The 15,116-nt window shown below is 43.4% G+C and overlaps 1 protein-coding gene across 1 annotated transcript in view; it reads right to left on the bottom strand.

The window, feature by feature from the left end:
- Positions 1 to 216: 216 nt before the first annotated feature.
- The window catches only part of Mtmr12 (myotubularin related protein 12), a 110,837-nt gene continuing 95,937 nt past the window's right edge, over positions 217 to 15,116 (bottom strand). Inside the window, exons 12-16 of the mRNA XM_008835512.3 lie at positions 11,628 to 11,698; positions 8,512 to 8,684; positions 5,570 to 5,737; positions 4,504 to 4,665; positions 217 to 920 (exon numbers count right to left, since the gene is read on the bottom strand). Of these exons, the coding sequence (XP_008833734.1) occupies positions 345 to 920; positions 4,504 to 4,665; positions 5,570 to 5,737; positions 8,512 to 8,684; positions 11,628 to 11,698 (1,150 nt within the window). The 3' untranslated portion in view covers positions 217 to 344. The remainder of the gene's footprint in view (positions 921 to 4,503; positions 4,666 to 5,569; positions 5,738 to 8,511; positions 8,685 to 11,627; positions 11,699 to 15,116) is intronic.

Below are 15,116 nucleotides of genomic sequence, written 5' to 3'. Positions count from 1 at the left end.
GGATTATATAGAAACAATAGTCCCAATGGCTAAAGAATGAAGCTCTAATAGCAATCTGGAAATTACCAAATTATGTATAAAGTATTATATAGGCATCAGAAAATGGCCACATCCTATGGCAGGTCAAGTAGGAATCCCTTTCTATGAGTAAACTAGAGAATCAGGTTTAATTGCATAGTCTTTCAGAACTGTGAAAAGAAAATGAGAACCAGCTCATTCCTGAAGGCCTAGGTTTTCTCTGCAGAGCACTGGGCTACTGACCCTCCCAGGATGAGCAGGATCAGTCCAGGGAACAGCTGTCCCAGCTTCCAGAACGCCTTTTCCACAGTCACTGAGGAGACATGTCACACATCCCCTAGATCCACAAACTCATCTTCTCGCTTGGCCAGGTCATCTTCATCTCCCAAAGCTTTCCAGCCACTGGTGGGCAAGACTGGCTTGGACGAATGTCGCTGGAGCAGAGCAAAAGGAAACAAGGAGGAGAGGCGGGCAGAGGCAGAGTTCCTCAGCAGGTAGGGGGCCTCTGCACGGGCAGCCTCTGGGCTATGGTGCCTCTCATTGATTTTCTCCTGTAAGTTCTGCACTTCTTCCATCATTTCCAAGAGTTTACTCATCGTGGCTACTCTGCCACCACCCAGGATTTGGGCTTCTGGAATCCAACGCAAGTAGCGCTGGGCCCAGACCTTGATTTCTGGTCCCTCTATGTGAGGCAACAACAAACCATGGTAGTCAGCAGGCTTACTATGCCAGTTGTCATAGAACTCTCGAGAGTTGTCCTGAAGCTCGTCAGAAGAGTTAATAAGTTTACTAATTCTCTTGCCTAGAAGGTTTTTAATCAAATGGTCTGTTTCTTCCCTGAAAAATCCTCTTTTGGGAGATGACTTAGACTGAGTAAGTGGCAAGGAAAGTTGTCGTTGATGCTTTGAGAGAAAACACAGAATCTTTGGTTAACATAAGAAGCAAGGTTACAGTTGTTACCATTAAAAATATTAATATCAGCCAGGCGTGGTGGCGCATGCCTTTAATCCCAACACTCGGGAGGCAGAGACAGGCGGATCTCTGTGAGTTCAAGGCCAGCCTGGTCTACATAGTGAGTTCCAGGACAGTTGGGGCTACAGGGAGAGCCTTTTTCAAAAAAACAAAAAAAAAAAAATCTCAGGGGGGCATGTATATCTTTAATCCCAACATTCAGGAGGTAGAGGCAGAAGGACCTCTGTGAGATCAAGGCCAGCCTGGTCTAAATAGGACGTCCAACGCCAGCTAAGGCTACAGGGAGACCCTGTCTCAAAAAGATAAAGAAAAAAAAATTAATATCTCTGTGAGTTTGAACTCAACCTAGTCTACATAGCGAGTGTGAGGTCAGCCAGGGCTGTATAGTGAAATTCTGTCTCAATAACCCCTGCCCCCCAAAATAGAAAGGGCACATTCCTGCTGGGAGCAGTGTCAAGAACATCAGAACTGCCATATTATATGTATTTGCTAAAATGCTATAGCTCAGGAAAGGGGGTTTCCTGTTCACAGTCATATGTGTTTGACACACGTGGTACTATTGACAAATGGGAGAGACCAGGCACATGTGGTGGCTACACAAAAAGGCAAGTTGGCACAGACTGTCTCTCAACTCCCTCTTCCTTCTTTGGAAGAGTGGTACCAAAGGAAACAAAGAACTTTAGAAGAGCTGGTTTAACCTCACATAGGTTAATGATTTAAGGCAATCTAGAGCAGTCTGGGGTTCTCCCCAAACCCCTCTGCTTTGGTTTTTTGAGACAAAGTCTCACTATATAGCTCTGGCTAGCCTGGAACTCACGAGACAGACCAGACTGGCCTGAAACGTGGTCATCATCTTGCCTCTGCCTTCCCAGTGCTGTACCCTACAGGTTATGCAACCACTCCTAGCACATTGTATAAAGGGAAGAAAATGGTTCTTTTTTAAGAACTTTAGAGCTGTTAACTGCTGTACTATTTTGAACATCTTCAAGGAAGCAGTGTTGACCACCTGAAGATCTTATCCTGTGGGCAAAATAACTTTATAACTTATCAGGCATTCATTGAGAGTTTCAGTTGAAGTCACAGTCTCTCTTGGACAAGGGCAATGGGCAGGTGGGAACAGAGGAAATGGCTAAGAGGATTGGGCTAACTTGGCTGGATAGTCTTGTTTGACATGCATGGTACAGAAAACAAGAGCATTTAAATTTTGTTCCTACTTGCTAATTTTCTCAGCAGCAAACCAAGGTGTTACACTTTGGGATACACTGTGAAAGGGTTCTGAAGCTCTGACAGAAGGTTGTGGGGATTCCTCAGTGCCCAAAGAAAAAGGTATTGCAAATGTATGGAATGCTGTTTCTGCCAACTCTTCTTCTCCTAAGATGTTCATTCAAAGTAAGAACAGATATTTGGGGGCCATAGCTCAGGCCTGTACCCAATACTTGAGCAGGAGACTGCCAGGAGTTTGGGGCCAGCTTGGGCTACATAGTGAATTTCAAGCCAGCCTGAGAAGTAGTTGAGACAAACCTTGCCACAAACAAAATTAAGACTAAATTAAAAAAAAAAATTTCCTTTAGGTTAGCATTATAATCTTCTAACTTAATTCTACCTGTGAGTGTTCCTTGTAAAAATTTTTTACAAAGGGAATATTCCTGTTCTCAAATATGGAACAATAAAAATATACAGAAGAGCAAAGTTATATATAATACCACAACTCAGAGATGACCAGGATTTCTGATTTTCCATCCAGGGACAAGAAAGATGAAGGTCAGGATTCAGTGGCCTCTCTGCTCCACAGTGACCAAGGTGAGTCAGAAAGGAATGGGGACCAATGAAAGTAAGGAAACCTGTCACTGAGTGATTACTGCCTGCTATATTTTCAACTCCTCTTGGTCTTGGATGCTTTCGGCTCCCAGTCGTCTAAGTGCATGGGACATCTGAGATGCACCAAGGTGGGAGCAGCATGACATAAGCAAAGCCAGGGAGGCATGGGTCTGTAGGCGAGGCATACCACACTCCTGAGCGAACCTGGCCCTCCATGGCAGATCTCAGAGCAGCATTTCAGGCTGGTCAGTCTCTATAGAACTTCTGAGCCATGTGTCCTCTAAACAAGGGGCCAAAATCTAGAATCTCATTTTCTTGCTTACTGAAAGGCTTCAAAGTTCCCTGTAGCTGGCCCCCAACCCTGATATATCTAAAATATCAGAAATCCTCTAACCCTTTGACTCACATCTCTCCTACCAGCCTCTCAGCCTCTCTCGGAGCCAATATCATTTGCCACTGTCTATGAGAAGAGACCATGGGAACTGGACATGAGAAAAGAAATGAAATTCATTCTTAAAAGGTAGAGCTTTAGCTTACTCTCATCAAATAAGGGAGTGGCCTAGCAGTCTCTGAGGTTCCTTGCCCTAGGCAGATCTGAGTCTAGCCCAGCTCTCAGGAGAAGTTAGCAGGCTGCCACCAGGGGGCACAGTGCACTGAAGAAAAAGTTCATCTCTGGCCAACTTGTTCTGAGGTGTAGGAATCCTGGTCAAACTATAGAAAAGAAGAAGGCTCACATGCACTTTGTTTCTGCTGAACCAGAAAAGGGAAACATCCACCCTGAGTCTGAGAACACGGGAGGTCTAAGCTGCTCAGCAGCCAACACTGTCTCCGAAGCACTGGCTTTGGCTCACCTAGGTTCCCAATCTTAAGATGAACTATGTCCCATACCTGAAACAGTGAGGCTCTAGAGCCCCTTAGGATCAGGCAGAATGGAAGGACAGTGTGGGAAAGATGGATGTGCACTGACCTGGACTTTTGTTATTGCTCCCCCCCTTTGTGGGCTCTGTCAGCAAGAAACTCCAGGCTAGGAAACAGAGCTAGGAAATGTCATTTAAACAGTTTATCAGTTAGGGAACCCTGAGGTACAAGATTTAGTAAAACCAGCAACAAATATGTGAAAGGAAAACAAGGCCTTGACATTTGTGGTTTAAAGCATGGGTGGGCCAACTCCACCCAGCCTTTGGGCCAAAGCTGATGTGACACTTTTCTGTGAACACTGGGACATAGCTGTGCCTACTGTGTGTTGTTCAGGACCACCTTTGCTACAACAGTAGAGTGGCCAGTTGAAACAGCCCTTGACACAAAGTTGTCAGCTTATAGGTTTATTAAGAAAGTCTTGCTATGAAATAGATGAGCTGGCATTTATTGAGTAAAACCTGTGTGATCAATGTTCCTTTTACTTTACCAGCCATACACACAGACAGAGTAAGAGGCATGATTCCATTTAGCACAACTGTGGCAACAGTATCCCCAGTGGCATTTAGCAAACAGCCATGTCTCATTAGAGCAAAGCATGATTTGCTGAAAGTAAAAGACTCCTCTATTGAGCCTCAGTAACCTGAGTGTCACAAATCCCAACTGAACACCATTCCAATGGGTAAAACACACTGACAGAGATCCACAGAGTAGTCTTTGTCCTCCCGTTTATGGGGATGGAGGGGCAGGGGAAGGGGGGTTAAGACATGCATATCTTACTTTTAAACGTGTTCCTTTCCTCTGGCCTTTGTCCAGTTTTGGCTTTTCCACATAAAGAGGGTTTCTGAGCAATGTCTGGGCTTTGGGTTCAAACTGTACAGACCAATCCCACACAGTGAGCAGAGTCAATGGCTTGCTTTGTATATACAGGCTTTCTTTACCCTGCCAAAATAAGCACAGGTCACCATGGCTTCCAGGGCCAGCTGGAAAGCAAACACACATTCTCAGAAACAGGCTCCAGAAAGAGTGCTCTGCCTGGCCCGAGAAAGAAGGCTCACATGCACTTTGTTTCTCAAGGCTGAGGCTCTTAATGGTTCCTCACAAAAAGCTCTTGGTGGGAGAAGGGTGAGAGCTACTAGTGGCTTTCACAACCACTTTGTGAAGTGATCTGCATTTTTTCTAGGTTACATTTGAGGAAACCAAGGCTCAGAAACTGAAGTGACCTGCCTAAGGGCAAAAGCTCTCAAGCTACAGGGCTGGTCTCTGAACCCAGAGCTGTTTGGCTCAGACGCCAGGTTTGGTTGTTCCTGCTTCCTGGTGGGATTTGGCAATCCTACCAACTCAAGCCAGCCCCAAGGCAGGAGAGGGCTAGTTGGAGGCACCCATATTAACACAGACAGTTCGCCCCTGAGAGCACAGGCTAAAGTGGGATGAAAGGGCTTTAAGGTGCAAAATCGAAGCCTGGCTTCCTTACTCCCCTGGTGTCCCAAAGTAACTCTAGGCATCAAGAAATGAAGAGAGGGCATGTGGTTTACCTTGTAAAAGGATAACATTTAATTTGGCTTAATCCCCAAACTCCAATGCTTACTTCCAGTTCGAATATTAACTATGGACTAGATACTTATTCTTGGTGTTTCAGCTTCCTCAGGGATAATGATAATATATAGCCCATGGGGTGCTGCAAGGACTAAATACTTTTCCAGGTATGAACAGCTGGAAACCATTCAAAGAAATATCTGGTACATAGTTGGTATTAAACAAATGTCATTTTTAGGACCAATGCTGTAGCATCCTATTTGTGAGATCCAGCTTCTCTGGTACACAGATTTCTAAGAGGGACTCTTACCATGTTCGTATCTTTTTGATGAGGCGAATTGAAAAAGAAGGTGCTAAAAATAGGGATATATAGGCTATCTGACAAAACAGTCAGGTAAGTCTCTGTGAACTCAAATGCTGGGGGATGCTGCTGCACCAGCTGCCAGACACAATCTAAGAAAAGCAGGAACACAGGAACCTATGTGAAAACAAGACACACGTTACTCAGCAGGCCCAGGCCCAGCATGAGCCATCCCAAGCTCAGGTGACAGCCATCAGGAGCTCTGAGTCCTGCTTTCTCTGGGAAACATAGAATACACAGCCCATTCCAAGTGATAGACATGCTCAGAGGCTACATTCTTGTGTGTTAGTATCTGGCAGTCTCTATGTCAAGGAGATTTTAACAATGAACATCTAAATATCTCATAATGGACCTGCACTAACACAGGAGCACCTGCAATTAGTTTTGATGATAGTGAACACTAATTCTGGACTCCAATTAAGTGAACTGTCCTCGTTCTACAAAAAAAATTCCATCTTCTTTCTTTTTATTTTAGTTTTTGGGTTTTTTTGAGATAGTCTCACTATGTAGACTAGGCTAACCTTGAACTCAAGAGATCCGCCTGCCTCCCAAGTGCTGGGATTAAAGGAGTGCCCAGCTCCATTTTCTTAAGAGTAGTGTTGGATTAAGTAAACAAAAAAAAAGTATTAAATGATGACTGCTGTTTTATAGCCTGTCAATTAAAAAATTGTGTATATAGGGGACATTTGTGCCTGTCTACAAGCTAAGAGGTGAGGTTGGTTCTGAAGACTGTGAGGGCCCTAAAGGCAAAAGTGTGGGAGAGAAGGCTAGGGTACAGGATGAGTGCCCAACATGTTTGCAAACATGCTTTGCTAACTCTGGATCATCTTTTGGTAGCTGCCCAGAGGCAAGCCTTTGTTAGCATAGAATACTGTGCCTTCACTTAAGTGTTTATTCTCCTTGATCCATCAATGATCCTGCAACATGGATAAGGCAAGCTATGGACAGTATCCACCTGCATGATTACAGGTACAGGTTTCACATGAAGCTGGGAGAAAGGAGTTAGGAATTCTTGGATAAAAGCACCACGTCAATATTACAAATCATACCAGTTAGTTCTTCAAAACTCCAATACGTTGATTCTGAGAGTCTAGGAACTACTTATATAGCAACCTCATTTCACATCACATTTTATGGGCAATATCACTAAGTAGAAATGTAAATTTATGAACCTCACTGTACAGTCAGGGAAAAGGGCTCCTAAGTGTGAGTCACTCTCTGAGAGCTGGATGAACAGACATGGCCTTCTGGCTTCTTTACTACACAGGGTGCTTGGCAGTCTCCCTTTCTCAAAACATGCACAATCATACCTTTCCAGACAGTTTTACCTCTGTGCTTATCATGCCACATGAATCCCATCAGCCTTTCAAATTACTCTCTCCAAAGTCCCTCCCAAGACTGAAAAGTGGCAATTTCTCTTCAATGTGATGGCATACAGAGAGAACGGGTTGGGTCTGAAAGAAACCAACTGGCCTATTGACAGAAGCCTGAGTCTCCTCAGACACCTGTCAAGCCCCAAAGGGTAGAAGCCACAGCTTTCTATTCTATAGTATGCCTTGCCAAGCTGTTCTGTATCTTGGGCAGACATACTGTCTGGAATAAGAAAAGCCACAAGTCACAGTACTAGCATGCATTAGCTATAGAAGTGCTTTAACTAAAGAAAGCTCGGTCCATTTTCCTTTCACTAGTTATGAAGAGAACCAAGGGAGTTTGTAGGGTTGTTGTCGAGACAAGCACACCACAATATGGGAGTGTACTAAAAATGCTAACTCAGGCTAGGGATGTGGCTCAGTTGGCAGAGTGCTTTCCTAGCATGCTCAAAACCCTTGGTTCCATCTCCAGCATGACATAAAGCTGGGTGTGGTGGTGCATGCCTGTAATTCCAGGACTTGGGAGGTGGAGGCAGGAAGAACAGAAGTTTAAGTTCATCCTTGACTACATAATAAGTTTGAGACCAGCCTGGACTAAGACCTTGTCTCAAATAAAATTAAATAAATAAATAAATAAATAAATAAATAAATAAATAAATAAATAAATAAATAAATAGGCAAGCAAGCAAGCAAGCAAATTCTGTTATCCAGAGGCCCAGGAAGACCTGAACCACTCATCTAGACAGAAGCAAGCTGGATGGTGGTGCAGGTACTTGGAATGCTGAAGTGGGGGAATCTTGAGTTCAAGGCCAGCCTGGGCAACATATTGAGACCCCTATCCCCAAAACAAAAATATAACAATGATAGCTAAACAGAAACAGAAGAGGAAGATCTCTGTGACCCAGTGCCATCTTCCCCTATCACTACAAAGGCTCTAACAATGGATGGCATTAACACAACCCTGTGTTTTGCTAGAAAAAGTTTGCAAGGAAGGAAAATTTACTCTGTTGAGGATGTTTTCTGTAGGTTACCCTTGAGTATCACTTATAGTAAAGCTTAATTGAGGAGGATATGAAGGGTTTTGGTTACTTTATATATATGATAAAGTCAGTATCTCTCTGCTATAGAAGTACATGCACAGTCTTAATGTGCATGAATTAGAGGAGAACATTCATTTAATCCCAGTACTTGGGAGGCAGAAGCAGGCAGATCTCTCTGAGTTTGAGGTCAGCCTGGTCTGCATAGTGAGTTCCAGGCCACCTGGGGCTATAGGAGACCCTGTCTCAAAAAGACAAAAAAGAAAAAGACTTAGCATGCTTATTAACACTTTCCTCTGGGAAGGATTTCTACATTGTTTGAAGCATTCAGAGTCATCACACAATGAGCTGCCCTGTTCTCCCGATGAGTCTGTGCAATCTGCACTTTGAGAATCTGTATCTGAGGGCAGAGGCTAGAGAAGAGATTGAGTAGCTCTTCCCAGGGCTGGATCACTCAGTCTGCAGTGAGGACCCCTGCACTCACCTCCTCTTTGTCACTTTGGCGGAGATGGTTACAGCGATCCAAGAAACAGTGGCCACCCATGACCCACTCCTTTTGGATGAGGCTCTGAAAACCAGTCCTGGTGCGACAGTGGGGGTCCATCATCACTTGCACCAGAGAGGAGAGAAGGCAGCAGAGGTCGGAGGCATTCTCCTCTAGGAGACCCAGTGAGAAGAAGGGGGTAGAGTGTTACAAAGCGGCAGCACTCTCATACGAGGTTTCCAATACCAAGGTCTATTATATTCCTTACAGGCAAATGCCAGTGCATTTAAAAAGGTAATATTTTTAGACAAGAGAGACAAAATGCTTCTGGACTGTTAGGACAGATTCCAGCACTCAGTAGTGCTAAGTACAGATGGATTACTGAACAAACACAGTACTGATATCCATTTACAGCACATGGGCATCCAGAGATGCCACAAAATAGCTTTGGGGCTAGAGAGATAGCTCAGTGGTTAACAGCACTGGCTGCTCTTGCAGAGGACCAAGGTTTGGTTCTCAGCACCCACATGGTGGCTAACTCCAGTTTCAGGGGATCTGAGACCCTATTCTGGTCTCTGCAAGCACTGCACACATATGGTACACTTACATACATGCAGGCAAAACACTCAAATAATATACAAATAACATTTTTTAATTAAAAAAGAGAAAGTGGTATCACTCATATAATACTGGCCTAAGTCCCTTCCTTCCTGAGAGAAAAGGCCTCAGCCACTGAGCTCATTGTTCCAAGGCTCAGCTGCTTCTCACATGCACCTCCTCGTGCCTTTCTTCTATTCCTAATCCTTCACTAATCCTGCTTTGCGCAAAGCTTATGGCTGAACTGCAGCAAAATTACCTTTTTAAAAAAGTATATTTTTTATTTTCTGTGTATGAGTATAGTGCCTGCATATGCATAAGTACACCTGTGTCATACAATGACTGCAGAAATCAGAAGAGGGCATTGGATCCCTTAGAACCGGAGTTATGGACTGCTGTTAGCTGCCATCTAGGTACCAGAAATCAAACCCAGGTCCTCTGCAAGTGTAGCCAGTGCTCTTAACCACTGAACTATCTCTCCAGCCCCAGCAAAATGATCTTATTTTCAGCCTCTTTCCTTTTCTGTCTGAGGTGCACAGAGGTCCCTATTTCTCCTTGTCTGGCCTAGAGGAGGAATTCTCTTTGCCCCTGGAATGCACTTCACAAAACCCACAAGCTGGAAGTCTGTTCACAGACTGACTGACACTCTTGACGTAGAGCAAAGGCAAACATATATCTACAGCCACTCATTCTTCTCAGGGTTTGAGGACCTTAAAGCCAGGTCTACATTCCCTGTGGCTTCCTCTTTATCACCTCTTCCACCAAAGAAAGTACAATCCATGTTTCTTTTTAAGTGGTCTCATAAGATGGCTAGTATCATCAGGGTCAGAGCAACCTGCATGAACTTTAGCCAAGGAGGTGCTCAGACTGTCAGCACTCTCTTCCTGAGCCCACCCCGGAATCACCAAGCACTCAAGTCCAGGCTTACACTTACATCCTCCAGGAAACAAGCAGGAACTACAGGAAGATATGAGACTCTGTGTGTGTATGTGTATGTGCAGGTACAAGTGTGTGAGGGTGCACATGGGTACCTGAGGACAATTTTGGGTGTTGTTCCTTGGGTACTACCTCCTTTTTTACAAGACTGGATCTCTCACTGGTCTGGCACTCACCAAGTAGGCTAGGTTGCCAGTCCAGTGAGCCCCAGGGATCTGCCTGTCTCGACCTCCCCAGTGCTGGGATTACAAGCATATGCTACCATGCCCACTTTTTATTTTAAATGTGGGTTCTTAGGTCTTTGTGCTTGCAAGGCTATTGACAGACATATCTTCCCATCCAAAGAGACAGATTTCTCTGTTTATCTTCTAGTGCTGTCAATTTTTAAAACAAGTTTCATCTTTAAGGAAATCTTCCTCTTGCATCTGAAGGTTGTTGATGGTATTACCTCGGGAGACAGGAAGAAGGGCTAGAAAAGGAGATTGCAGAGGAAAGACAACTCAGAAGCCAATCAAGGGGCAAGGGACCTCTTACATCCATCATCCAAAGACATGGGTTCATACTATGAAAGTCTGGGATCAATGCAATCTGGCTCTGGGGTCTTCCACCCCTCGGGTCTAACTCCTCCTCTTCACTAGCTACTTGGTATTCAAATAAGACTCTTTTTATGTCTTTAGAAATAACACTCTTGGGTTGTAAAATGTCCACAGGGCAAAAAGCAGAGTTCTATGCATGGAAAGTGCTCAATGAGGGTATTCTGCTCGAATCTAGGGTCCAGAAGCCATTGAGGCACACTTCCAATCTGCTCTTAAGACGCTGATTCCAACAGAAGAGACACACAGAACAGACTCACAATAGGAGGCAATCTGCTTAATTTGTAGTGTGGGCTATAAGAAACTTAAAATATTCTAAAAGGCAGGCCAGGTATGGTGGTGCATGTCTGTAGTCCCAGATACTTGTAAGGCTGAAGGGCAGGTTTGAGGCTGGAACCAGCTCCTAAAACCAAACTGAAAAGAATTAAATCTAAAGCAGGAACACTGCAGTTCCTATCTAATCTCTTATAGCAACAACCCTTGCTGCAGGTGGTTTACACTTGCTGTATACATTCTGTGTGTGTCACTGTCCTCATGCAGAGTAAATTACTCCTACCATGGAGAGGAAAATCAGACCACCAACTTTCCATGGCAGCCACACAAAGTTGCCCACACAGAAATAAGAACAGTAATCTAATCATCTACATGTTGTCTCCTTATATAAAAGAGAAAGCCAAAATATTGCATCTTTAACCAAGTTGGGTTAATAAGAAAGAAAACTGAAACCATTCAGATGTGTGAGCTTTGGTAAAGATGTCAAACAATTCGTTCTTGGGCTGTGAATGGACTGCCAAGTTCCAAGTGAAGGAATTTTATTTTAAACTGTAACACTGAAATCCAAAGCAAAGGACTGCAAGCTAAGGAGAAAGGAGTGGAGAGGATTTCTGTACTAGCCCCACCTTTTATGAGACAATTCCATTCCAGCAAATTACATACACAAACACTGAATCTCAGGTGAAAGAGGACAGGAATCATCTTTTGCACTGTTACCTAAAAGGAGGATGTTCATGTTCTGTGCGTCCATGCATGCTGTAATCTCTATTGCTTTTTTCAGGCAACGTCTAAATAGGGAAGAGAGACAAGAAACAGGGGCATTAGTCCTTGAGCATGGGACATGAACAATAAGTTTAGAGATGGCTTGAATGGTTCAGTTTTCTTTTTATTTCTTCATGCTAAAATTTTGTAGAAAGGAAATAATCACCATTTACTGAGATACTCATCTGCCTATAAGAAACTATGAGTATACACACAAAGACACAGACACACATTCATTCAAAGCTATAAAATCAGCATCTTAAGAGTCTGCACTCCCACATACACTGCAGCATTACTCACAACAGCCAAGCTATGGAAGCAGCCAAGGAGTTTGCTGACAAATGAATTGATGAGTACAACTCTGTGTGTGTGTGTGTGTGTGTGCGTGTGTGTGTGTGTGTGTGTGTGTGTGTGTGTGTGTACATACGTGCTGGAAGATTATTCAGCAATAAAAAAGGAAGGAAATTCTATCATTGCAGCAATATGGGAAGAACTCGAAGTAAGTATGTAAGTCAGGCACAGAAAGACAAATGCTGCACAATCTCACATGTGAAATCTACAATGTCTAGGTCTCAAACTAACAGAGAACAGAATAGCGGTTCCAAAGGGACAGGCAGTGATAGAAACAGGGAGATATTGGTCAAAACATACAAATATTCAATTAGAAGATAAACAAGCTTTAGGGAACTAAGATGCAGTACAGATGGGGATGGGCATAGTAACCTGTGGTAGCTATGGCAGTCATCATGCCACACACATATTATATAGATCAATACACTGTCCCTTGGCTGGTGTATAATTCCAGTGGTACTGCGCTTGTCCAACATGCATGAGGCACTGTGTTCCATCTCTAGCACCACAAACATACGTAACTTGAATTATATAATCTTTGTCAATGGAATATTTGGAAAAAAAACATAGGAATTTAAAATTTTCAGGAGAACCACAGAATTTATATAAAGATATTTCTAGTTATTTTTTAGTAAAAATTTTAGCAAGCATACTGAACAATAGGTTTCATTATAACAGATCAAATATATGTATCATTGTCTTTTGCTCATACTCATCCCCCATGCTACCCTCCCCATCTCTCCTCTCCACCTCTCCTGGTTCCTTTCACCTCCCCAAACAGCCTCCTCCCCACAGAGAAATATGCACTATTTCATCTTTCCTCCCCTTCCCCACCTACCCTCTCTTTCCCCCACTTCTTCTTTTAAACCCATCCTCTCCTTTCATAGTCTGCCTTCTATTTGTTCTTTTGTGTGTAACAAATATAGCCCAGGCTGCCTCAAACTTAGTAAACTGAATTTCTGATCCTCCTGCCTCTACCTCAAAGTGTTGGGATTACAGATATGTACCAATACAGCTCTCCCTATTCTTGCATGTTATATATGTAAAATCTAGATCCTGCACGTGAGATACTGCACATGTGATACCGTCTTTCTGAATCTGTCTTGTTTCACTTTCCTGCAAATGACATAATTCCATTCTTTACAGACTCGCAGCTGTGCATATGTATATCCTAGGTGACTATTCAAATTAAAAGTCTTACTGAAAATGCAAACCAGCTGGGCATGGTGGCACACACCTTTCATTCCAGCACTCAAGAGGCAGAAGCAGGTAGATTTCTGTGGTCTACATAGTGAGTTCCAGGCCATCCAGAGTTACATAGTAAGACCCTGTCTCAAAAAAAAAAAAAAAAGCAAACCTGAGCCTGCAGTAAGTCCCAGCAAGACTCAGAAACAGCCAGTCCTGAAGCACAACAAGATGCATGTCCACATACTTTCCAGTTCAGGTTACCATCTGAATACACTGGTATGGCTAAGAAGACCCCTTCCTGTCTCTACATGCCATTCTTTTGAGACTGTGGCCACTATCTGAAGCTCTGACTTGGCCCTGATTTGTATCAGGGTCCTTTCTCATATGTCATCAGCTTCCAGCTGTGCCCATTCCTGCTCCCATCCCTCATTCCCCACAGCCCGTGCTTCACCTGGTTAGGGACGCTCACCTTCGTGTCTACTCTGCATAAAGAAGGCTTCTTTCATACATTTATCACTGTTCACAATTTTAAATTCAAATTACGGGACATGTAGTAGGCCTTTGAAAACCTACTCATTGAGTTTCTGAAGGACTGAGACCCCCTCCCAATATTCTTTCTTAGAACTAAGAGAGGCCAACCATACTGGTCCATACCTACAACCCCAGCACTTAGGAGTTCAGGCAGGAGCTGAGGTCAGCCCGGGTGATATACAGACCCAATCTCAAAAAAACAAAAACTAAACAAATGAATGAATAAAAATTACTTAATCATTTATTTATTATAAGAAAATGCCATGCAAGGTAGATGGAAACATTCCTTTCTCTCCTCAATTGTGGCACAGGGTGAACTAGTCTATGGCCACACTTCTGTTCTGTATTTACCTTTGCCATGTCCTCTATTTAATGACAACAGAGGCACTGTGAATTACAAAGGCACTATAACTCTTCTCTGAGACTCCAAATTCGATTTTTAAAAATTAATTTATTTTTACGTGTATGAGTGTTTTGCCTGCATGTATATAACTACCACATGTGTGAAATATCCACAGACACCAGAAGAGGGTGTCAGAACTCCTAGACCTGGAGTTACAGATGCCATGTGGGTGTGCCATGTGTGTACGCTGGGTCCTCTGTGAGAGCAGTCAATGCTCTTAACCACTAAGGCATCTCTGCAGCCATCTCTCAATTCTAAAATCAAAAATGACTCATTAACTTTGACTTTCTAAAAAAATTTAATTGGTAATATACACATAAGACCCAAGCTCAGAAAGGTATTTCAGTGGGAAGCCGTCCCCACTCCTGTCCCCACTTTGGAGGTCGGCATGCTGTCTGTGTTAGTTCTGGGCGGCTCTGCTTTTCCTGTAGTCTTTCAGGGTCTTGCCTACAGAGTGCGCTTCAGGTAGCATGTTGGTAAATTATTATCAAAAGTGCAAAGAAATAATAAACAGCAGACATAAAATTCAGCCAAGCCCTGAATAGAATATGTGATCTGAAGATGATTGTGAAATATCAGTTACGTGCTAATTACTCTACAACTCAGAATTAGAAAACTGTAAAATTCATCTTCAGGTAGCATGTTGGTAAATTATTATCAAAAGTGCAAAGAAATAATAAACAGCAGACATAAAATTCAGCCAAGCCCTGAATAGAATATGTGATCTGAAGATGATTGTGAAATATCAGTTACGTGCTAATTACTCTACAACTCAGAATTAGAAAACTGTAAAATTCATGAATAAAAAAATGGGTTGACTCTTGGGGTAAGTCTATAGAGCAGCGCTCCGCGCCGGGACTCCCTAAGCCTCATTCACCCTTCCACCCCACCGCCTCGCCGTTCTATACTCCTAGTTTGAGCCCTGCGCCATTCCTAGTCTTGGGGCCCCAGACACCTGGGGAACCAATACT

Source organism: Nannospalax galili, unplaced genomic scaffold (assembly GCF_000622305.1).
Source record: "Nannospalax galili isolate Female #2095 unplaced genomic scaffold, S.galili_v1.0 scaffold150, whole genome shotgun sequence".
NCBI classification, from domain to species: domain Eukaryota; kingdom Metazoa; phylum Chordata; class Mammalia; order Rodentia; family Spalacidae; genus Nannospalax; species Nannospalax galili.
Note: the sequence above shows the minus strand (reverse complement) of the source record. Positions and strands in the feature narration are given on the sequence as shown.